This window comes from Onychostruthus taczanowskii, unplaced genomic scaffold, assembly GCF_017590055.1.
Source record: "Onychostruthus taczanowskii isolate IOZ18803 unplaced genomic scaffold, ASM1759005v1 scaffold104, whole genome shotgun sequence".
NCBI classification, from domain to species: domain Eukaryota; kingdom Metazoa; phylum Chordata; class Aves; order Passeriformes; family Passeridae; genus Onychostruthus; species Onychostruthus taczanowskii.
The window spans coordinates 1,661,281-1,686,633 of record NW_024496968.1 but is presented as its reverse complement, the minus strand read 5'-3'; the positions used below and the strand labels follow the sequence as shown (position 1 = coordinate 1,686,633).

The following is a 25,353-nucleotide window of genomic DNA, read 5'->3' as shown; positions in this document are numbered from 1 at the left end:
AAAGTCACACCACATGCCTGAGAGCATTGTCCAAACAAACACTGCTTGAACTCTGCCAGGCTGATGCTCTGATCACTTCCCTGGAGAGCCGGTTCCAGTGCCCAAGCACCCTCTGGGTGAAGAACCTGTTCCTTATACCTAACTTAAACCTCTCCTGGGTTCTTTCAAATTCATCTTGCTTCTGCAAAACTTCAAAAAGGTCACAGATAATTTCTGTTGAATCAATAGTACCTGATCCCTCTTCAGTCACCATGCCAAGGCCTTCTGCTTTGTTCTGACGTTCAAACGCATTTAGGTCAAGAACACTGCAGTGAGAAAAATTACATTTATCCTGTGATTAATTAAATAAATGCAATATTTAATTTTGTGGAAGTTAAAAAGGATGTGTGATTTTACTGAAGTTTACAAACATATTAGTATTAAAAAGATACATCTCAGTGGCTTGATATATGTGTCTGTTACGAGACTACAAATCTCAGCTCAACAGTCTGAACCTGCTTTTGCCCTGAATGTGACCACAGAATTCAGCTCTGTATGACTAACCAAAAAAAAAAAAAAGGGGGAATGTATGCATTTATGATATACATACTCATTTTTAGGTCCTATAAGGAAGCCAAGTTACCGACTACTTTTGTATTATAGCCCAGTTCATAACAAGCAGCAAGGTCGATTCAGAAACTGTCATTATTAGTTTCATTTAATGTTTCTCTCCCTCCACATTCTGAAAAACAGAAGCTGCCAAAAGGGAATATGTATTCAACTAACCGGATTCAAGGAAGGAGGATACCTCACATATTTCATTTGTGAACCTGTGATGTTCTGACTTTCAGGGCTTTGCATGTCAGCTGGCCAGGGATAACTTTTGTTCGTAAGCAAAAATGGTTATAAAAGTTAGATTAACACAGAACTATGACGGAACCTCTGCTGGCAAGAAATCTCACTGATTTCAAAATGAAACTTGGCCACAGACAGCATTAAGAAAAAATAATACACAAATGATACCCTGGACATAACAAGAAGACTGAATCACCTGTTCCAAGGAGCCCCTTCCAGTCCTATGTTTTATGTTCACTAATACATCATTTACTGATACGGTTTATTCTTAGAAATTACGTATAAAACATTTAAACACATACATTTATATATGAAGTGAATACAAATCATAAATAAGCATAGATGAACAAAAAAGCCGTAGTATCACCGCAATTTATTAAAGTTCATTAATTTAATATGAAATTAGATATTTCAGTTCTTTTTCTGACTTCTAAATCATATGAATAATTTTAACAAACCTGGGGTTTCCCAAAATCTTTTATGATTACTTAACATTGATCATTAATCTGATCTCTGCAGGATTACTGGATGCCTCCAGAGTTAAGGATTTGCCTCTGAGGAATGCTCCTAACTCTGGAGTTGTTTTCTGCCATATCTCAGGTAGACTCAAATTCTGTAAATGTTTTTGAAAAGAGCTTTCTTAAAAAGGCAGATCCATATCACCAAGATTTTTACACCACGAGCACCATTCCGTCCTTTAACCCAAATCTAGCACATTATAAACCCCAAGTGCTGTTTGCAAGAACTATGTAGGGGATCATTCCAGAACTATAAATCTCATGGAATAAAATACACATGCAAAATAATAAATTTTTCAAGTTGATACTTTCTTACCTACAGGACTGCATAAGACCAGCAAGGCTCTGAAAGAACCCCACATCCTTTTTATCCTTGAGGTAGTCAAGCATTTTCTGCAGCAACACAAATAGTTTACACAGAAAATTAATATTCCTATTATGTGATAACCTAGGTAACTTAAGACTATATGCAATGAATACTATTAGCGATGTTGGTGTTCGGAAATATCCCTAATATTTAAGACCCTTGCAGAGAAAAATACAGATATGAAAACCAAAAAGAACATTTAATGCTCATGTACTTTATAGAAAAGGTCATACATTTTGGTTATGCCTTCCTAAAGCATAGAAAATAAAGATAGTAACTAAAGTCAACACAGCCAGAAGAATTTAGAGTTTAATACAAATGCAATCTTGCCGCTACTAGGCTAAAAATTTATGTTAACACTATTGTTTCAACACCAGATGAGGCTTTTCTTAACCTCAGTTTGTTTTAAATTATTTTAGCTGAAATAGCCTGTTAGCAGCAATTTGAGCATATTTTAATTTTTTTTAGCTTTATTATAATGTGTAATAACTATCTGAAAACTGATTGCAATACCAAGAATTTCACTGAACTGTGATTCTAGAATGCAATGCGTTGTTGAGTAAAGACATAGGATGATACCAGAGCTCTCTGTTGTGAAAAAAACCCACAATGCTAAAGGTCAGTCTTGGTAGGAAAGCTACAAGAATTCATTTTGTGAAAAAAGTAAAACCATTTTTGCAAAAATAATAGGAAAAGTTGATAATAAGTAACCTCCAAAATGGATAGCACATAGGCAGACACTGTTAGCAAAACACATCATTGTAAACCCAAGTAGACCCAAGATTACAGAAAAAGAATACCCCAAACAACAACATTATACCAATAAAAGCAAATAACTCCAGAGGACGATGATAATAACGAGTTTTAAAAACCACTACAGCTCCTCTCCCCCCACCCATACCACTCTTCCCAAGGAAGACTAAAAAGCTGACCTTAGGACCTAAAGGAAATTTTGAAAGATAAGCATAACACCAGAAGAAACAGGTATAAATGAGGCAACTGAAAAACCCAATAATTCTAAAGGTACAACTGATGCTTTTATGTTGTAAGTATGTTATTTAGACTAGTAGCATTCCTATCATTGTAAAAATACTGTTTCCTGCATTTTGATTCATTAAGTCTTTAACAAAATATTTTTAATAATAGATTGTAGGATTACAAATTTAATGATTTTCCTAATTTAATATCATGACATCACAAAGAACTGGCAGTGGCTCAAGCAAATATTTTCTGCACTACTTGTAGTCTTTCATGTCAATTCCTGGCAATGACAGCTCCTGAAAAGAACATCATTATGGCTGCATTCACCAGCTTCCTTTGGGACCTTAATTGTTCCCAGTTGTTTGTATTCTTTAAACTGTACTACAATAATTTAGTAATGGCAGGTATAAACCCTTCTCAACATAGGAATCTTCAGCTAGTACAGAGCACTGAACATACCTGTTAGGGATTGATTTTGGTAGTGTTAGTGTTTTCATGAAAGGTGTATTTTTAAAATGGTTATTGTGAGATGTGACTCGGGAACAGAACAAAGCAGGCTTCAATTTGGGAATGGAGGGAAAAAAACAACATTTTATTAATCTACATAGACAAAAAAGAAAAAAAAAAAGAAAACACAAAACAATCTACAATGGAACACTTTTAAAACACTCTTCTTCTTCTTATCCTTCTAAAACTCAAATCTTCTCTAGCATTCAATTCTCAGTCTAATACCCTTTTTCACACAAGCTCCCCCCAGTTTATCAGGAGAGAGGAGTCTTCTTCTTGCACCATGGCCCTCCCCAGAAAACACAGTAGAACCTCCTGTGCTTCTATGTCACACATGGCAGTTGTTTGAAGAGAAATCTCCTATGGTGACCATCCTCTTTTTATGTCCAGTGTTCTTAGTACTGTCTATGGATCTAAACTATTCTTTAGGTTCTTTTTAAGAATGCATCACCCAGTATCAAGAAGATGGCTTTATCTCACTATTTGGGACACCCGTCTTTCTTATATTCACTCTTCTGGGGCCTGGGGCTCAGGAAAAGAGATCTTTTGCTGAAGGCAGAGGGCTTACTATACCTTTCAGTCTCTGTCCTTTCTACTTCTCCTTGCAGCCTTATCATTCTTGGCTTCTGGCTAACTGCCTTTCTCAAGGTGCAGTCTCTGCATTAAAGGAAGACATTGGCTTCGCCCGTGGCTATGTAAGAGAAAAGTTTAGCCAAAGCCATTCTAATCATCTTCTTCATCTTGGGTGCTTTCATCTGCTGACATTCCTTCACTTACTCAAGCCTTCTCCGTCTTTTTCATCCTCTGTCTTCTTTCAATTTTTAGCTGGGGAGGATCAGTGTTTTTTACAGCTTCCAAAGGTTTAAAAAAGGTTAAAAGCTCAGCTCAGTCTATTGGCGGTTGGGCACCTTGCCTCACTTCTTCTCCTCTTGGCCGTGGTGCCGGCATGAGATATCAAATTTCCAGCTTTTCTCTCTATCATTCTCTCGGGGGGGGGAGGGGGGGAGGAGGGCTGCCTAAACCATCTCAGGTCACCTCTACCCCTGCACCTTACAGGGGCTCCAGCCTTCTCTTCTCTCAGGCTGCATGGCTTCTCCCTCTACTACTCAGACGCAGCTGGGCAGGGGAGAAGGTCACTCACCGGGGCAGAACTCAAAAAAGGAAGTCTCTCTGGGAATGCTCTGTTTTTAACCTTTGTGTGTTCTCAGAGGCATATCTAAGTCCTCAGTGGCTACATTAGGTACCAATTTAAAATCTGGCTACTGACTGGTTTGACCATTATTTTCCCAGAAACTCACTTCCTGGTCAAACCATGACAATACCCTATATCAGCCTCTTCACTTCTACAGTGCAGGATTCTTTTAATGTATCAGACTTGTCCACTGGGAACCAAATTATCTTAGGACAGATTAGTTATTCAGGATTTTATCTGCTTTTATCTGTAAGAGTCTCATTGCATAAGCTAAGGACATCTGAAGTTGTGTATCATTCTTTTGGTGTAGACTGGGGTCAGCAATTTTGCTCTATGGACTATAGTACAATGGCAATCTTCCAAGAAAGCCCTCCTTCCCAAAGAATTCCTACAGAAGTAAATGACATAACATAAAATTTCCCCCTTACACCTGAAGTGCAAAACAAATCTTTTAGCATTGTAAATGAATAAGAAATACCCATTGAACAAGGGAACAAGGTACTTTTTAATGCAATTTTGTTCTGCAAACAAGAGAAAGAGGATAAACAGTTTGTGACAAACAGTCACACTACGTAGTGTGCTACTACAGCAATAATTACCATGGTATAAAGACCAATACTGGCTAGAAAGGGTAGAAGAAACTAGTATTTTTACCTGTTGAACAGTAGAATTTCCTCCATTTAGGATGGCAATTCCTAGCTTCAGGGTTGCTGCAACCATTGGCCCCATCTCGCCTTAAAAAATATTTAAAAATATATTTTTTGGATCATATATAAAAATAAGAATGTTTTATTAATTATTTTATCCATTCAATGAATTGTAAAACTAAAGTATTTTTCCTCAATTTCTTCATGAGTGCCTACAGACACAGTGTAATGCATACAAAGTACACAGAATAAGCAAGATATAAGGCAGGAATAACTACGTTCAGTGAATATAAATCACGTTTCAACCACTAGAGCATCCAACAGTTGTTTTAAGACTGGGCTCACAAAGATAAGCTGGCTTGCAAATTTAACAGTATGCTCCCATTGCATGGAAATCTGGATGTTTCCTTCTGGTTTATTCAGAAAATGACAGTAACCCAAGCATTTAACTACAGTGAACAAAATTTGTAATTGGGAATTTTTAAAACATCACTATTGAGGAAACAAATCACAAAAGAAAAAAACTAAAGCATAAAACCCTAGAATAAGATGGTTTCTAATTAAAAAAAAACCATAATTTAAACTTCTGAAATGTTTTATCAAAGTACACCAATAAAGCCCTTTTATTAAAGCCATTTGGAGAATGGGAAATAAGAAAATTACTTAAGTCCACACGTACTTCAGAACTCTACACATTCCAGAATTTAAGGGCCATTTCGTCATTCAATGCTGCTAAAGCTATGAAGCAAGTCACACATCCTCAAAATTAGCATTAGAAAAATTAATTATAACTAGCTGTCAAAAATTTTGAAATTTCGAGTTCATTTTGAAAGCAAACCTCAGAGCCAAACATCTGCATGTTTTGCCCGATAAGAAATAAAATCACTTCAAAGTTCATTAGAAATAAGGTTTAAAATTTAATCTACGCACCAAAACCTTACCTTTACTTGCACTTATTGTCTGCAGAACCATCTCAGCAGCACCACGATCATGCAGTCTGGCTTGTTGATACAGAAGTTTTTGCTTTTCCATTTCTTTTTCCTGAATAAAAATTCCGGTCATTTAACATGAGATTTGAGTTACTATCAATCCTCCAAAGGTTCTTGGTTTTCTCTTAGTATATGGGCTCTATGGCAACATCATGAACCATTTTAATACATACGATGCTACTGAACAAATAATTAACAGGTTCAAGTAATAATCTCCACTTGGTATTTTTCTTTTATATGCTTTTAGCAGTTTATCTGGAAAGAGTCATCTCAATTGTGAATCATTAGGTTAGTTCAAAGCCCATGTTCATTATATATACTGCATGTATCAAACTTGCACTTTTGTGCTGTGTTTTTGTGCAACAGTTCATACTCTTAATAATCTTCTATAGTGTGACCATAACTTCATACTGCTCAGTATGTGGCTCTTGAGTTGTAAGTTGTTGCTGAATACCAGGGCAAAAGAAACATCTCAGAATTTTTTCAGAACATATCTTGTATTACAATATAGATTGCCCCCCTACTTACAGAATATTTGATAGAATACACTGTGCTTTTATATTTTGTATTCTCTAGCGGCAACAAACAATACTGCATGGCGTTGCTTGAGCAATGGTGAAGTTTCTTTTTTGTAATTTAAACTACTACCGAAAACATAAAGAGCATAAAGAGCAAACATAAAGGCACAGTTCATTCCAGAAGAGTTTCAACTTTCATCAGGTTAATTGAAGTTTGCTGGAGAATTGAGGATGACTAAGCAGTATAAGTTGCAAAATGGAAGTTGCATAGAGCCCTATGACAGTGAGTCCATCAGATGACGTGGTAAAAAGCTTACTCAAAAGGAACATGACACAATTAGTTAGTATCATGTCCAAAAACACAACGCCCAAAACATGTATGACCTAGAAGCAGGAACAGCTGCAGCAGAAGTAGCCAGAATGACAGCTTTGCTGCCATAAACTTTCCATCCAAGTTACAGAAAAAATACATTGGAAGATGGAAGAGGTTTAAAAAATGAAGGCTTGCTAAATAGAGGGTATGAGTAATAAATTAAAAAAGAAGAGGCAAAAAAGAGAAATATGTTCAAATGAATGAAAAAGAAACCTTTAACTCAAAAGCAAACCAACACAGACATTTATGCTGTTACCAGAGAGTTCTCGCCGAGGCTGGCAAATTTGTTTCTTAAATCTTTGATAATATCGTGCTGCGGAAACAAAATTCATCAGGGTTTTTTTTTTTTTTCACACTATTAGCTCTCCTGTGGTTAAATTGTATCTTTCTTTTTGCTTTAAATTATGTGACAGATCTAGATGGAGGCATAAAAAGGAAAAAAAAATGGCAGCGTTGCTTTGTATTTAGCCATGCTAGGGTTTGAAAGTTTTGCCTTCATGTTTAAACCTCTTCCTGGGAGTTCAACAAAAACAAAACAGAAACATACACGCACGCACGCACACCACACACACAAACCACCAGAAAACCATGACATCACAGGTTCAGTATAGCTACAATAAAATATTTTCATTTGCTTCAGAAGCCACTGAAAGTTGATCTGCCTTTCTTTTCCTAAAAACAATTTCCTATTTCTAGATACTTTTAGTTTTAGACCCAACACCTTTTCATCTTTCTTCCATTGCAAAATATACCATTCACAAGCTTAACACCACATACACTACTTTCACTGTGCAACATTTTTTATAAGAATATCAAAGATTTATAAGAATGCTTACAGTGAGGATGTATCTGCATAATCTACAGACTAAATTCTTGCAATGGCAGTATAGAAGAACAGTAGAAAGAGGCATTGCCAATCATCTTAGCATGAAAAAAGTGACATTTCCCATGGAAATCAAGATGTCTAGGATATGAGTAACAAATCAAGATGAATAAGAACAAAACCAAACCACCAACCAAACCAATTCACCAACAAAAACACCACAAGCATTTCTCTTAGAAGCAACCATTCTTTGATGATAACCCACAAAGACCATGGTTCCTTCTTCAGCTTCACAATGCATTTTCACTGTTGCTTTCTCCCTGCCAACTCAATACATATATATAAATATATATGTGATGGCATCACTTACGTTATGAGGGCCACCCATTGCCTACAAAGTATACTAAATTAATAGGGTTATCCCCGTTTCTTTAAGATGTGCTGACTGTTTACACTGTTATCTGTGCTACCAATTTCAGCTTTTTGCACTTTATCTACTTACTTGCCATGTGAAGTCAAGAAACTACCAAAGCAATTAGCCAATGATTTGAGCTTTCTGTCATTCACCAAACCATCACAACAATAGCAAAAATACTTCACTAAATGAAACATTTAAAATAATTGAACAGAATTTAAAAAAAACACACACAAAAAAAAAAAAAAAAAAAAAAAAAAAAAAAAAAAAAAACCAAAAAAAAAAAAAACCAACCAAAACAAAGTAGAAAAGAAACACACCCCAAACCCCAATCCTCAATGAGGAACAAATTTATTTCCTCTTGGATGTTTTCCACTCATATAGGAAAAAGTTGACCACTTATAAATGTACATACATGTGTTCTCATATTATGGACTTTTTCCAGCATTCTAGCAAACCAAGGAAATTTTTGAGTCACTCTTTGAAAGCAGAGACCCAAATTTTTTCTAGTTCATTCTGTTTTTGGGGTTTAAATCATTATGAGCAATCATATGACAAAATAAATCAGGCAAAACCACAATTTTTAGTTTGAATTTGCAGGCAACAAACTTGCTAAAACTAAAGAGAAACTTTAACTGACAAGTGTGTCACTGAAACTCTTAAATTTTCTTCTAATTCTTACAGAGACTGATTATTGGAGTCTCCCTTTGAGCTAGGACATATGGAGAGGTTTCTTTGCTGCCACCACTAGGCTCCAAAATACAGACTGCTGGCATAAGATCCTACTTTTACAGAGCATTTTTTTCTTCTTTTTTTTTTTAATATGAAATCATGAAATTAAGTTAAAGAAAAAAAAAATGAAAACAGAAGTTGCTTTCAACTCAGCTATTAGAAGATGAATGCTTCTCCTTTGAATTGTCTTCATATTTTTTCAAGACTTCTGCTTAGTCCAGAGAACAAATACTATTAGGCAGGATTTACACTGGCAAAACATCTGTTCATTTCAATGTCAAGCATGCATAAGTATAAGCTATGTAATTAAAATATCAAGTACTCATGCATAATACTTCTGGACCTTTTATATATACATCTTTATAAATACTTCAATCCTTTAAGTTCAATATATGCTGGTTTTTGCCCTATTAAAAAAAAAATTATTTTTTCCTGAATCACTCTTTTGGACTTCATCATTGAAGTATCACTGCTTGTTACAAGGGGTTTGAATTCAAGGACCTCTAAAGGTCCTTTCCAACCCAAACTATTCTATTAATAAATAATGTATTCTGTAGTGTAGGGAGTGAAACCATGTATTAGGTTCTGTACAATCCATTACATGCAGGAAAAACTGATGAAAACCACATTTTTACATAGTTATTTGAAAGTTTACTTTCTTAGAATTGATAAATTCTAAGAATTGATAAATTCTTAGAATTGATAAATTTAATATAGAGTCTGATATTAATTCACAGAATAAATAGCTACTTATTGTAAATATGTGGTATATGGACACTCAGTGGTTTATTCAGGATTTGTGACAGTAAGAGGTACAGGTAACCATCTTCAAAGGGCTGGAGCCTTATGAGGCTGTATTATTTATATGTAAAGAAACGTGAAAATTTTTGTCCCAGGTAAGCAAAAGCACAATGTATCATTTTGTTAAAAAACTTGTGAATAAAGAAGTCTATCAATAAAGTTACTACCAGAAACAGGAATGAAAAGAACTGTCATGGGAAGCTCTGTTGCCCCAATTTCTTTTCCTCCTGTGAAGAGTGAATTTAAATCAATTGAGTCAAGAGTCAGTTTAAATCAACAAATGAGTTTAAAAGCATGAGATAAATTTTGATTCCTTCTTTGAGTTCCCATCCAACACCTATTTAACACACATTAATATGTAAGACTCAAATGCAGAAAATTATTTGCATTTAGCTAGTGAAACAGTTTGATTTAAAAGAATTTCCTGTCAGATAGAATCAAAGGAGACAGTGGCAACAACTTTACAGTGGGTCAACTGAGCTTCTCTTCAATAAGACAAGTTAACTTAGAGACAAAGGGGAAGGGGCAAAGACATCTGTAATAACTCAAAGCAAATACTAGCAGTAAATGATGACAGGAACATACTAACAGAGAACATTATTGTCACGTCCCTATAGTTCACACTATTAACCCAATTCAAATTAATTGTACAAAAATAAGACTACACTGCATGAGATATGAGCAACAAAACTGTCAATAAAATACACTAGGCATTTTCATCACATTCTAAGCTTGCCCAAATGTCTCTATTGCTCTGACTGCAAATGGATTCAAGACTTCAAAGACCCCACATTTTTAACGTCTAGAGGAGCAGCAGACTTTTATCCCCAGACAAACTGAAGTCACACTTTTCACACGCAAACACAGGATATAATAAAGGAACTGCCTTCAACATTGATGTCGATCACCAGACAGAAAGAAACACACAAATGCACACACAAGCACACATGCATCTGGTATGTACAATTTCACATCTGCACAACAGTTTAATGCCATGTATGAAGAAAGCAAGGGTTACTTCTTGTTGTGCTTTTTTCCCTTTTAAAGTACTTCAGTCAGCAAGAAAAAAATTTTATATGGAGCATATAAGATTTAGTGGTAACCAGGTAAGCAGAGTGATAGATATGTAGTATTTGAATAGCTGAATTATTGGAATTAAAAAAGAAGAAATTATATTATTAGATTCCTTATATATTTTCTTTGGAGTTTTTTGATATGCACTTTGTTCAAAATAATTACAATACCTTTTAAATAAATTTTTGTGAGCACATTCATCTTCCAGGATAATGCCTTTATCATACGAAGATGGAACAGATCTGTACAAATTTTTGGAGGAGTAAGAGTAAAGTTGATCCTGAAATACATCATCTCTCCCCACAGATGCCTGGGAACCTCTTTCTTTTGTGATCTGAATGTTAATAGAAGACTAGCAAACAAAGTACCAAAATCCCCTTGCTCCTTTCCATGGAGAAGGTTACAATTGTTTCCCTACGTTGCCATAGGAAATGAAATTTGACGTTACTGACTGAAGTCTGACCATTAGCTAAATCTGTGCATTTCAAATCTCAAAAAAGTCATCTTTACTTACTCTAGCTGTCATTAACCACAGCACAAATAACTGTATATAGCCACCTCAGAACCAAAAAACTAGCTACTCCACACACCATACCTTCTCCCAGAATATCAGCACTACCAGCATGTGGCCTGAGTCAACAGTGGGAACTGAGACTTTGACCTGCGTGAAGCAGGAAAGCAGTCAGCTGCATAGCCATGGGACACCTTTCAGAAACAAATGGTGAGGCTTTCATGATGACACACAAAAGGCTGAGTAAGAAATTGAGCCAATAAAAAAATTAACACTGAAGTTTCAGAACTATTGCCTCTATGTCCTTAAGAGAAAACACTGAAGAACTATGAATCGTTTAAGGTAAGGAGTATCAAAGGAGTTTTCTGTCAAATACAATAATGTTGAAGGCTGAGGACTCAGTTCCAAAGGATCTGAATCAGACATGAACTATGATTGATGCTCTCTCTCTGACAAATATTGCAAACAGAATTCTACCACTATGTCAGAAATGTGTCTCTGCTAACGTACAGAAGAAAAGTTCAACTACTTTCCTTTAACAACAAAATAAGTTGTTTTACTAATTCAAATTAAGTTAAAACCAGAAAGATAACTGATTCACAATAGGCACGAACAGCAAAACAACATGAACAAGGCAAAAAACACTCTGTTTCCCCCAAAACAGTATCACAATTTTACACGGCATATTCTGCATAAATAATTCCTGAAATCTTTAAAGAGCTTGCGCACAAAAAGGGTTTGGTAGAGATGTCATGCTGAAACTGAAATGTTAAAAATTAATTCATGACCCTTTAGTTGAACTTATCCGAGATGTTGGGCCTGAAAAATCACAAAATTGGACCCAGACAAATACACACATATTTTTTTTGTTTTACCTTGCTGCGTTGTGATCCTGTCACCTTAAGGAAGGGCAAGGACAAGAAGCAAAATAGTAATAAGAAAAAGAAGTCCAAATTTTTTTTCTGCAGGTGACTGACCAAATACATACACAAAATTGTCTTTTGAACATATAAATGCATTATTTAAACATAAGTTTCACAGCTACAGGAAAAATAATAAAGAGAAACAAATGAATAGGATCTTCTCTCAAGACAAAAAAATTGAATGCTGAACAAAGAACCCATTACAATTTAAGTAAGGAGCACTAACAAATTTCTTACTTATAGATTTTTCATACACCTCAATGGCTTCCTATTTGACAATTTTCATATGTATAAGCATGAGACTTTTGACATCCAACAAGCATGTACAGTCTAACTGATAAGACCCTATAGGAATGAATAGTCTTTGTCAGTGGTATGTCATATACTGCATTCCCAAAAGAAAAGAAAAAAATTCAGAAAAACCCACTGAAATTTGCGTTCATACTGAGATATTTACCAAGAAACAAAACTTTATATTTTGAGGATATTACTTGTAACTCAACTGGACTTCTGAGTGATTGAAAAGAATTTAGTATTGATATTCTTTCTGATTTCTTTATACAGTTAAATAAGGAATATGTACTTAAATAATTCAGTGCTATATCATGTAGCATCATGTAGAAAACATACAGAACATTCTATGTCTATAAAACAATGGAGTAAAAGTAAACGTGATCCAAACCACTCCTCAACAATCAGAACAGCACAGATAGTTTTACAGCAAATCAATCAGTGTATTTAGAATGTTTAAAGAAATAATAAAAGTTATTTTATTAAAATAAACAATTTCATGTTTCTATGTTTTAGCAGAGATATGAAATGTAAATACCAATTGATTTGAAAGACACAATATTCTTTTAATGTTAGAATCGTTATGTTCCAAAACACATTAAAATATTAAAAATATTAAAGAGCTAATTCCCTCAGTGCCCCTCAGAAGAAACAAATTTCTTGCAAACTCCATTTTATTAATGGAAAAAGAGAGACAGATCCCAGAGCAAGCACATGACAAGGACTCAACTCTTACACTTGTAATCAGCTCGTGTATATCTTTAAACAGTGATGATCACTAAAAACTCAACATTAAACAGCAATAAATATAGATCTCTTATTTTCAATACAAGCAAAAAGTCTTAGGAGTACCAATGAACAGAAGTTCACATTTTATTAAGAAGCACTAACATATATGTGAACATAAAACTATTTTATGAATCATTGGTACTGAATGTAAATGACTACTGCAAAAAATAGTATTATAGTATTTTAAAAAATCCAAACTAAAGGTAGGGCAGAATAATTTAAAAGATAGAGTATGTTATTATCAGACTTTTAAAGTTACTATCTGTAATACCTAACTAAAAGTTAAAGTTAAATGAGATAAATATGTAAGATCCACTAAATTATTCTCTATTTAACCTTATATTTTGTAACACTCTGCATGTTTTAGTTTCACTAATATTAATCTGGGGACTTTTATCTGCCATATCCAGCTTGTGACATGCAGTTCACTGGCAGAATAAGCTGCAGTAAGCCATGAACCAAAAAACATAAATGTCAGCTGGAAGCTATGAAATAATGTCTAACATGACAAGAAAAACAAAACAAGTATAATCTTACTTCAAAACTCTTCACTTCTTCTTCACCATCATCATCTTCTTCATCATGGCAGCTCTGATACCATGTAGAAAGAAAACATTGGTGATAATTCGCCATTTAGTAATAACAATTTACAAATTATTTCTCTTGATCTTCACTAACTTAATTAAAACACAAAATAAGCAATAGGTATCAAAAAAAGTTACCTTTGCCATAATGTCAGCATAAGCCATATACAGGAAATCTTCTTCCAATTTGCTGGTTAATAGAGAGAGGAAAGGTAAAATGCGGAAGATTAGAGTAATTACAATAGAACTGAAGTGCCAAAATATGTTTAAACAACTTAAAAATATTTTAAAATAACTTCTATGCTCTTAAATAATTACTAAAGTATTTATTGAAAACAAAGAATTGATTAACTTATACAAATAGAAGAGTATAGCCAGCTACAAACACAGCACTCAGAAACTGATAAACACCTTCCAGTAAAGTGAATATAGTTAATTTATAATTATACTTGGAATGCATTTCATATTCAGAATCTAACTGTCAATAGGGAACATAGACAGAAGACAGTGAGCCCTGAACATAGCATCCATAGCTGTGAAAAAGTCATGTTAAATTCTCTTTACATACCACAAGCTAAAGAGGTTTGAGTGTAACTCAAACTCACCGTATGTTCATACGCACGTTTTGGCCTAGCTTATGCAATCTCACTTGAAAAGCAACATATATGACTTCACATACAGAAGTAATCTGAAAATCTGCATACACTCCATAGTCTCTCACACCATCCCTACCATTTTTCAGTCAAGGCTGTTCGACTGAATAGCAGAATAAGTTGATGTAAAGGATCAACTCTTTTAAGGCTTTCATCTTCTTCTGGTGGTTCCTCTCCAGGTTTCTTTAGGGAAAAAAAAAATTGAAAAGTATATTCAATTATCAATAGTGAAAAATGTTTTACTCTGTGCAATTTACTAAACATTAAATATTAATATATGTAATTTTGATTTGAACAACCAAGAGGAAGCAACTTTCAAGCAAAGTATGACAAAACTGAACCCCGATTGTTTATGACCATGAAGACTTACAAAGATGATACCACTTGCAAAGCTTTGGATTTCTTCTCCTCAAGAAAATGAACCCTCTTTCCTAGATTCAAAAAATAACTTCAATCTTTTACTCTGTTATCCAGAACTAGTGGTAACCAGATGCCATCATTTATTATTGAATTGTCTGTTGCTGTGTTAACCAGCTTCATCAGATAAAAATGAGAATCCCATTTCAAGTCTTTGCTAGGTATAATGCTCGCTGAGAAACTCTGAGAGACTTTGAGGGAGAAGAAATCCAAACCAGAAGCTTACCAACAGTTTTAGACAGAAGGAGCTCTACCTACCAACAACAGTAATGTTGGCAGGATGTAGAATTTTAGGAGATGACAAATCAACAATGTACAAAGAATATTATATATGATTCAATAATATATATAAATTCATAAAGAGGGTTCTTTTTTCATGTGGTTATTTTGCTTTCAGTTTTAGACAGATCTAGTTGTCTTTCTTTGAAAGAAAATGTAGTCCTAAAAACTGTAATGACAACGACCAAAGCAGTGTTCTGAAAAGCATCTATACAAATCTCTGGCTTCTTACTGTTTGCCAAAAGACATTTCAGAAAGCAAGTTTTGCCTATCAAGTTATTAACCAAATTGCTTCATCCAGACACTTTTTTCTATGAAGAATCTGGTAGCTCAAAGAAAATTGGTTATATAAAACATGCCCACTTTTCACCCTTGCTTTCATCTAGCACTATACACCAAAATACAGATAAAAAGAATTCCATGCATTGATAAGACAGCACGATTAATACATTATTATATTGCCATATGTTATCTGTTAAGCAATAAGGACGGGTTGGCCACTTCAGAGAGACGAGGAAAACGGATTGTTGTCTATTAAGAAAACAAATTTTGCATGCCAGACAGATTCCTGTGGAATGCTTATAGCTTTCTATGAATACAACTATTTCTATGGGCCTGTGAAGTCCACCTTTTCCACACAGCTGTACCAAACACGACTGGCTGCAGCTGACACCTGTGCACAATGGTTGTTCCATATGCCACTCCATGACGGCCGCACAAGGTTTATTTCACATTTTTCAGTATGTGATAATATTTCAGTATCAATAACATGACCTGAACAATTGTGGATGTCTTCCCCTGCTCTTTATTTCAATCTCATTTAGAACGCTGACCTTCTCTTTAATTAACTGGCAGTATTCTGTACTCATAATGTTATCAACCAGGATACCTCCTTAATGCTATAAAAACTGATGAAACAAAAGGGCAGAAGTTGTGTTAATGTGTTACTAGTTTACATAGATTTATAGAAATTAAATGGAGGATCAAATTCACCAATGACTGAGTTAAGTAGAACTCAATAATAAGCACAGCATGAACACTAGAATCAGTGATTTTCTGACATTTCTGGCAAATAGGTATGCTTAATTTTCATTGTCTTGAGACATTTGCCCTATAATTATTTAAGTATAAAACAAAAAGCTTTACCTGAATGTAACATAAGAGGGTAAAAGAAATAGATTGGGTAAGTTTTAGCTGCCACTTCTAAATGCTGAAAACTTAAAAAATATTATTTTATACAATCTAATTGTATTATTAATATTTTATGTAATCTCAATTTCTATCAAACATATTGTTCTTACAAATTATTATGTCTATATCATCTACCAATAAAACAAATCAACAATTATGCCAAATAAGCTTAAGTGTTCTTTATTAAGCTTAAACTTAAATATAAACTATTTATTTAAGCAGAAGCATTTTTACAATTAATAGAAAGTGTTGAATACCTTATGATGCTAACATCAAACATAAAAATCTAGTTCCCTCACAGGCTTGATATGTTGAATCAGAATTAAGAATCAGCACAACTAAACTCCTCAAAAAGAGCACAAGTGTATTCTTTTATCCTTTAACTTCACAAGTGGAAGAAGGAGACCCACTTTTGTATAAAAGACTTAAGGACAGAAGATACAGGGAGCAAAACTGCAACTGTAAGTTCAGTTCTCAGCTTTTATGTGAGGGAAATGCTCAATTCCCACATCCCAAAAAGAGCTCTTACCACCAGTCTGTAAATCACTAGGATCTGGCAAAGTCAGGAATAAAGTGGCTTTGACTGTATTTGTTCCTTTCAATAATTTTTACTTAGTAGAAAAGAATGGTCAAGGTTCTCAGTACTGAGAAAGAACTCACTATGGCATAAAAGCCTGTACAGTACTAACTACAGAGAGCTAAAGGACAGGAATCTTGCCTATAGTTTCTAGGTCCTGGATTGATTAATTTTCCTATTTAATATGTGAACAGTCCAGAAACTTCAGGCAACCCTTCAAGAATACATCAGAGAGCCCAAGGCTTCCCCTTTCTCCCCTTCCAGATGAGTTCTGCTACCCTAGCCTAGGCTGTGACTCCATCTTGCAGTTCAATAAACTTTTAATTTCTTGCTAAACCACGGTATAGTTTCCCTAAGAGGAAACTTCAGCAACACAACCACGTCTTTCATGATGTCCACGAAACATTCTGTGTCAGATCTACAAAGCTGAAACTCAAACTCTCACCCTTCTGAGAATGAGTACTCTAAGGCAGCAAGAATGTGATGCAAATTTATTTAAAAGACAGATGGAGTTTTGTACTCTCTTTTTAATAAAATGTGCAATTCATGTCTCCCAAAGAGAGCAATGGAAACACACATATCCATATGTTTGAGGAATTAGAAGGGAATTCCTGTAGTTTTTTTTTTAATAGAGGATGATATAAAAGCTAGTTCAAAGTCTTTTTCTGTCTTCTCTGACACAGTTTTTTTGACTCAAGCTACCAGTTGGCAAGGAGTTATTAATAACTTAGCAAATATATAGGTTCATCGTGGAGGTAAGGAGATAATCCTTCATGTCAGTGTAGCCAAATTACCATGATGGGCTATTTCTTTCCATGTACACACCTGCACATACACACACACATGCAAAGACCTATGTTGTTCCACTGCACATTCATGCTCCCAACTGCTAAAATAGAATTGTTTTTGAGACTCAACCTGCACTATTTAAAACACTTGCACTGTGTTGGGACACATAAGGATATCAGTTTAAAATGCTGTCTACAAAGTAAACATTTGTAGAAGTCTCTCATTCTTTCACGATGCTTGTTTGTACAATAAGGATGCCGCAAGAAATTAATTCTGCATGTGTGCTGGCAAAACTTAACTTCCAAAGTCTGTCTGTGTTGAGTTCATTGCTGCTGATTTCCCTTTCACTATTTCGATCTTAATTTTCAAAATTGTTTACAACTTGGGTAACTGGTTTTAAGCATAAGCTTTAAACAGTAAAAGGAGATTATTACTTTTTTTTTTTTTTTCTAATAGAAATTTTATGGTTATCTTCCTCTCTCTATTGCAGAGAGCAGGCTCTCCTTGCAATAAAAAGACTGATTTCAGACTTTGTTCTGTTGGACCTCCCAGGGACTGAATCAGTTCCTAGCTTCCTGCCCAAGCTGTGAAAAAGCTACCTTTCAGAGACAAAATTGTGAGGGATGAGGACCCCAGACTTAAATGAAAATCATTGTAGGAATTTGCAGGGCTGAAGACATGGCTCTAACACTTCACCACTGGGAAAAATCTTCATGTCCCTGCCAAGAGGATTCTTCTGTGAAGAATCAGACTCTGGCAGCCTCTAAGGAACAGATTGATCTAAGACTAGATTCCTCCAGTTTCATATTCTAACCTTTTGACTTAAATGGTTTTAATGCGGATTGTGAAGTCATCAAATACACAAAGGTTAGCTGCAAAACAGGAGGGAATAGGTGGTTCCAGTTCTTGACAGGGCAGAAGATAAGAGATAAGGGAATGACAGCAATTGATATGTAATTTAGTAAAAAAAGCTTTATAAAAGGTTATTGAAGCCCTGAAGCAAAGAGCCTGAGAGGATTTTGCAATCTCCATCATGTGTAATTTTTAAAAAGCTGTCAAAGTGACTTGGTGATAGCTCATCCCTTTGGGTAGAGCTAGCTTAAGTGTTATTTTAGCTACTTCACGGATTTATAATTATTGCTATACAAGTTGCAAGTTAATCCATAATACATTCCTATGACCCTTTCACCCAGACGTACTGCTAAGTCTTCTATCAGTTTGTCTTCAAAATAGTGTTCTTCTGTTTCAATCCAGGATTTGTCATAGCCTTGAAGAAAGAGATTGACAGCTCGGTGTCTAAAAAGGAACATGTAAAAGAGAAGCTGTAAACATTTTAAAAGTTCTGGTCAAAATGAATTTCATTTAGCTTGAACAACTGTCCAGTCATTACAACAATAATTGAAAAGGGAAGAGAAGGTTTTATGTTAAAACCTATCAAAGAGCCCATTTAAAAAGAAAATTTACATTAAAATGTTTTATTTAAAACTGTGTCACATTAATTTGTAAAACTGATGCTAAAACATAGTAATCATTATTTAGGAACAGATATCAAATAAAACTTTAGAGAAATTTAAATGTAACAAATAAAAAAATAAATTGTCACAATGGTAAGGTTTATATTTTTTATACATAAAATATTTTTATATTTTCAATACAAATATTAAGATAATAGCAATATATAACTTTGGATTGTGCTCAAATAATTGCATTTTTTAAAGCTGAGGATTAGACTTGAAACCAGAAATTGAAAATTATATTTTTTGTAATTGTTTTCAGAAGATAGAAAAAAGTAATTAAACCTAATAAATAAAGCGATAATACCAAGTAGTTTATCAATTACTGGTTTTCTTTTTTTTTTCTTTTGAGCTTGCCAAATAGCTCTGTATGAACATTAGTGCATTTTATGAAAGACAGAACAACACAGCTCTTACCTTGGCAGATTATACAACGGTGCCATTCTAAAGCAGGCCACTACTGCTCTTTTCCTCTGCTTAGACAGCAGCTTATGCCACACTGCTTTTTTGGACCGCTGAGGATGCTCAACCTGTTACACAAAATACACATGGAAAAATAAGGTGGAAATGTTCCTAGTGTTGGGAAATAGTAATATTAGTAAAAATGTTAGTTAACGGATAAATCAAGTAGAGAAGCAACAGAAGAATAGATCAGAAAAAGTGTTCTAGACAGAGTTTAAGCACTCAGCCAAATCATAGATCAGAATTTAGAAAATGAATTTAAAGCAAAAATCTCCCTTTCCTGGTAGGATACAGATATTATTCTTTTTCACTTCATTCTACTTTTTCTGTCTTTTAGACAGAATACTATCATCAATAAGGCCATCTCTCAGGAAATCTTAACTTTCAATGCAAAGAGCCTTCATTCATTCCATCTTTTATATGTAACTCTTTACACATGTACAGGTAAATTGTACACCTTCACATGGCCTCAGACAATATTTTTAAAGAAATTTTCATGGACACACATAATCTTTTATTTGTAATATTTACCATGATCATCTAAGATGGAAAGGAATTAACTTTAAGAAAGAGTGACATGTACAAAGACTTAAGACTAAATTTTTTATATGAAGTAGCATAGACAGAATGTACATAAAACATTTCCAAATACTTCAGCTACATTTCAGAAAACTACAGCTCTTTCTTAAAATATACTCTCTTTCTGCATCTTGGCTCTACAGTAGCATGAGATGAAAAAGGGTGTGCTCCATCCTTATCTTTTATGCCTTTAGGGTTTCTTCTTCCACTTTTTATTCTTGTTTCCACCCCAAGAAAATTACTGCTGTGGTGCTGAAGAGCACCTGCATACTTCTGTATATAGCCTGACTGGATAACTAGGAACCATGATTGCAGGCTGTGCTATGGATCACTCCTTTCCTACAGTCTATTTAGTCTCCATGGTTTATTCCACACAACTTTCATAAAAATTATATAACTTGATTTAACGTATGCAACTGTTGTAGAGTTAAGGGGAGTTGAACTTTGGGGTGGGCTGTTTGGTTTTTTATGGGTTGTTTGTTTCTTTTACAAACTACACTCCTCTGTGTTCCAACAGCATCAAAGAAGGCAGTGGAAGTTAGCATTTCTACCCTGAAAGTCTTGGTAATTCCCCCTTGCAATAAAATCAAGCATTATATGAAAAAAATGCAGGGACAATTATGATATTTATGTAGACTCAAAATTCAATCCAAATTTGGTTATCCAGTTTAGGGAAACACAAAAAAATATTAATAGTTAAACAAAGAACATTTAATTAAACAGACAAAAATACTGCTATTCAGTGAAATATATAGTTATTCTTGTAAGTTTAAATGGTAGCATTCTTAAATAAGTTCTTTCTAAAAGATAAAATACAAAAGAAAAATATGTTTTTAAGAGAAAGGACAAAAAAGCATTCACTGCTAACATGTTTACAGTCACAAAAACAAGTGCCAGCACTACTAATTTAAAAGTCAGACAAATCCAAATGTGAAAGTTAGGTAATTAGTAATATCTTCACAAACAATTATAAAACCCTCAATACTTTCCCAAAAGAAATAGCCTCGGCCTACACAAGCAGATTTCTGAAAACAGTAAAAACAAACAAGTTAGGTATGCATGGAAAGAAAATACAAAGAATGGACTGTTCATTGCCAGTGCAATAGAGAAAACATTTAATGTATATATGGAGGACAGAGTATTTGTACACAGAGAGCAAAGGATTACTCAAGACTTTCATAAAAACAGATGTAGTGCTCATATATTCATTAATTTTAAAGACACCAGATACTCCTGAGAATTTACCTACAGAAGGTAAGAAAAGCTGTGGGGCTAAATCTTTAAACAAATAGGTGCAAGACCTCCACAGAAAAAAAAAAAAAAAAAAAAAAAGGGCAGAAAACTCAAAAACTCGTCAACAAATTGTTTAAGTCTGATCAGAAATACTGATCTTAAATGTTGATCTGATAAGACAATGGGAATCCATCCTGTTCTGTACTACTGCTGGATCATCTCAGTCAACTTTGATAAAGCATTAGTGACTCCTCCTCATTCTCTTCTACCAAACTGTGTAAGGCTGTTGAACTTGCAGCAAATCCATATCAAGGCCGGCAAACTATATGAAGAAGAGTTGTGTGATGCAACAGACAGGACACAGATATTCACATCAACACACCTTCTGCAGAGTGTGTATACGAGCACGTTCACATATCTCTCAGACTCCTACTGACTGAACCAGTGACATCCTGACAGTAAGGAAAATTCCTGACATTGGATCTGAAAACTTTCTGAGTGAAACCAACTAATCTAATGTGAATGCAAGAGAACCTTGAATTTTCAAATGTTCTTTGAAAAGGAAAAAAAAGAAGTAAAATTTATATGAAGATAGTTTATAGCCAACGGTGTGCAACCAGCTATGCTCGTTTCTGCCATTAGGAACACCTTCCAAGTTAATGTCCTGTTTTTTCGCTACATTTTATAAAGGAAAAAACATAATAAATCTAAAGTGCATAATAGGTAACAATTCAAAATAACTTATCAACTAGTCTTTGACCTAAAAGATGTATCCATATAGGAGATTTTTTAATTCCATATTTTAAACTATATGTAAAGGACATAAAACAAAAAACAGAATTGCTTAAATAAAAGTTACTGTGGTTCAGGCCACATGGGAAGCTCATATATTAATGCAAAAAAACATTAAATAATACAATAGAGTTTCTGCCAGATTCTGAAGCAACTTAAAGTTTCTGACAGAACTTTTTCAGAAAAAAATTATCCCTCCAACCTGCTTCTGCTGTTTCTCGAATGCAGCAAGGAATATATGAGTTTTCCATATTGGCCAAACAAATTGTTGGAGCTGCTGTAAATACACTGCAAGATAGATATGACCATGATATTGGACTACAAAACAGAGGATTAAGCATGTAAACAGTAGCTATCAAAAGAAAGAAAAAAGATTATAACATTAAATACAGCAGGTGAAAATACAAATGAAAGGGTGAATACTTTTTTTTAGATTAAGAAGCCATGAAATTGGTAAAACGTGTCTAACCTGTTCCAGGTGAAACAGCACATTAGCTATATCAAGGACCCTTTCCACAGTCTTCTCTGGATCTGAGGAATCTTCAGTCCTGTTTGGCAAATCTTTGTAAAGTGCCATCTGCCATCTAATGGCGGGATCCTCAAGCTGCAGGAGAAAGATTTCACATGTCACCAAGGCAAAATGTTCCAAACAATTTAACTAGCAGAGAAACAGCTTCAAAGGTAAACTGAAACACTTTAGATGGCTAACCTACACCTTTACATAACCCATCCAGTATCCATTACTCTGTGAGAACAAGACTAATTTGTGCAATGCTTTGTAAGAGTTTCCAGAAAACATAAAGTGTCTTGGGATGGAAGGCAACTTTAAGGCCGTCTACTTCCAACCCCTCTGCCATACACAAGAACACCTTCCATGAGATCAGATTTCTCAAAGTCATGTCCAACTTGGCCTTGAATACTTCCAGAGATGTTGCATCCACAGTTTCTATGGGAAACCTGTCCCACAGAACTAAAACACTAATAATCATACAAATAGCAAAAAGTCATTGGTCAACAAATAGCACTGGCACCAGCAATGAATATAATATTTGAGGAAAAGTAATGAATATGAGGTACACAGACATAACTTAGTACACTGCCTTTCCCATTATTAAATGAAACAACATTAAAAGTGTTGCTCTATTAGTTGGGATTACTTAGTTTTCAGTCATGGAAATTAGTAGTATTGCTATTATTTACATCCATTTAAAATTTTTTTTTTAATCATTAGGAAATCCTAATTTTACTGATCATTAGCTAAAAAATTAGAAATTAATTTGGAAAAATGAAATGCAGATGCATTTGCTTATCAGCCTACAAATTATAAAGAACTGTAAGAAGCAAAATGGTTTTTATCAAGTATTTCTCTTGACATTTCAGTTTTTCTACTTCATTAATCTGTTATTCTCTGTTTTACAACTGATGATTTCTTTTTGGTTTGGTTTGTCTCCCCGGTCCTTCTGCTAATCAAGACTAATGCAACACACTTTGCAACCATTTGCGGCCAGTGATCATTCCTGATTCTGGAGTTGCTGTTGAAGGCACACTGGCCCAGATGGCTAAAGAACTAGGGTGGCTAAACCCTACAGATTTCCATAGGACTTGAACTCAGAACTTACTTGTCTAAAACTTCTTTGCAGATCCAGATTTCAATTTGTGCCTAAGATGGGACAATAATGCTAATTCACCTCCTCAAAACATATTATGATACACGGTTTACTCAAGTTCCAGGAATTATTAAAAACTTACACAGTCATTCAATAATAGCTTATTATAACCTAGAAAGCCACATTTTGCAGGCATTTCTTCCACCTTTCGGCTTTTCCATTTCTTAAAAACTGTCACATCCACAGTCTTTGTGTGAGCATTTGACTGGTTCATCATGAATGGATAGTCCACAAAAGACTTTTTAATCACAGGTGGAGATGTCTTTTGATCTGAGGACTCCTCACATTCTATCAAGGTACAGCTTTTTTGTATAGGTAGTTTTCTAAGGGTATGAGTAGTTGGCATTTCAAGGTGTGAATTAGAAAGGCTGGAAGAAGATTTTGGTGACTTGAGCTTCATCCATGTCAAAATGAATGGAAGTTTCATCATCAATTTCTTGAAATAAAAGGCTTGGTACTGAGTAACAGCATGCAGGCATGCAAGGAAAGGAAAGACAGAAACAGGGTGAAGACAAATGTAGACAAAGGTAGACAAATGCATGAAATAGACGCCATAACATTTATAGCTAAAGATTCAGAAGGATGATCCTCTAACAGCGTAGTACTCCGAAAACAAATCTAGATCAATTACATTTTAGCTCTAATATAAATAACAGAATGTTAGGTGTCTGTGAGAAGAAGTGCTTAACAGAAAACACCATTAAAAGAAAGAATATTGCTAAGGTTGGAAGCAAACCAGCCTTTCAAAAAGCAGTATTTTTCCTATATTTTGAAAGCCACTTTACACACACCACTATAAATAAGTTACATATTAATTCATAGTAGAAAATAATAATTTCAATTTATAAGACCATTTGGACCTCATTCTCATTTTATCTAATTCAATTAGACAACAAAAGGGTAGCCTATGCACGATGGCATCATTTTTTGTAACAAGAAACACTACACTTGACTGTATAGTGACTGAATCCTAATGATATCAGAGAATTACAGAATAAATTATATTATATATATATATATATAGTAATTTGTACATAATTACTGAATTTAGCTTCAGACATTATACTTTTAGTAACTAGCTACACACTTACATTTAGTGTTAACTCTAGAATGTGTAACTGATAAATCACTATTTTGTCTGCAGTTAACTACTTGTCACATACAGGTCTAAATCAGAGCTTTTAAAAGTTATTAAAGCAATATGTAAACAGCTTTAAAATAAAGCAAACTACAATAGCAGTTTAGTTATCTATGTATTATGTGGTTCTCATTCCGATTTTTATCTTCCACTGGGAATTCATATAAAAATAGGAAATTCTACAGTCACTGAT

At 34.4% G+C, this 25,353-nt stretch overlaps 1 protein-coding gene across 1 annotated transcript in view; it reads right to left on the bottom strand.

Moving 5' to 3' along the window:
- Positions 1–25,353, bottom strand: part of RYR2 (ryanodine receptor 2) — a 381,210-nt gene that overhangs the window by 41,833 nt on the left and 314,024 nt on the right. The window contains exons 73-83 of the mRNA XM_041413766.1: positions 22,825–22,959; positions 21,320–21,355; positions 19,707–19,819; positions 18,975–19,071; positions 14,602–14,705; positions 14,008–14,059; positions 13,823–13,876; positions 5,988–6,087; positions 5,054–5,133; positions 1,669–1,745; positions 232–305 (exon numbers count right to left, since the gene is read on the bottom strand). Of these exons, the coding sequence (XP_041269700.1) occupies positions 232–305; positions 1,669–1,745; positions 5,054–5,133; positions 5,988–6,087; positions 13,823–13,876; positions 14,008–14,059; positions 14,602–14,705; positions 18,975–19,071; positions 19,707–19,819; positions 21,320–21,355; positions 22,825–22,959 (922 nt within the window). The remainder of the gene's footprint in view (positions 1–231; positions 306–1,668; positions 1,746–5,053; positions 5,134–5,987; positions 6,088–13,822; positions 13,877–14,007; positions 14,060–14,601; positions 14,706–18,974; positions 19,072–19,706; positions 19,820–21,319; positions 21,356–22,824; positions 22,960–25,353) is intronic.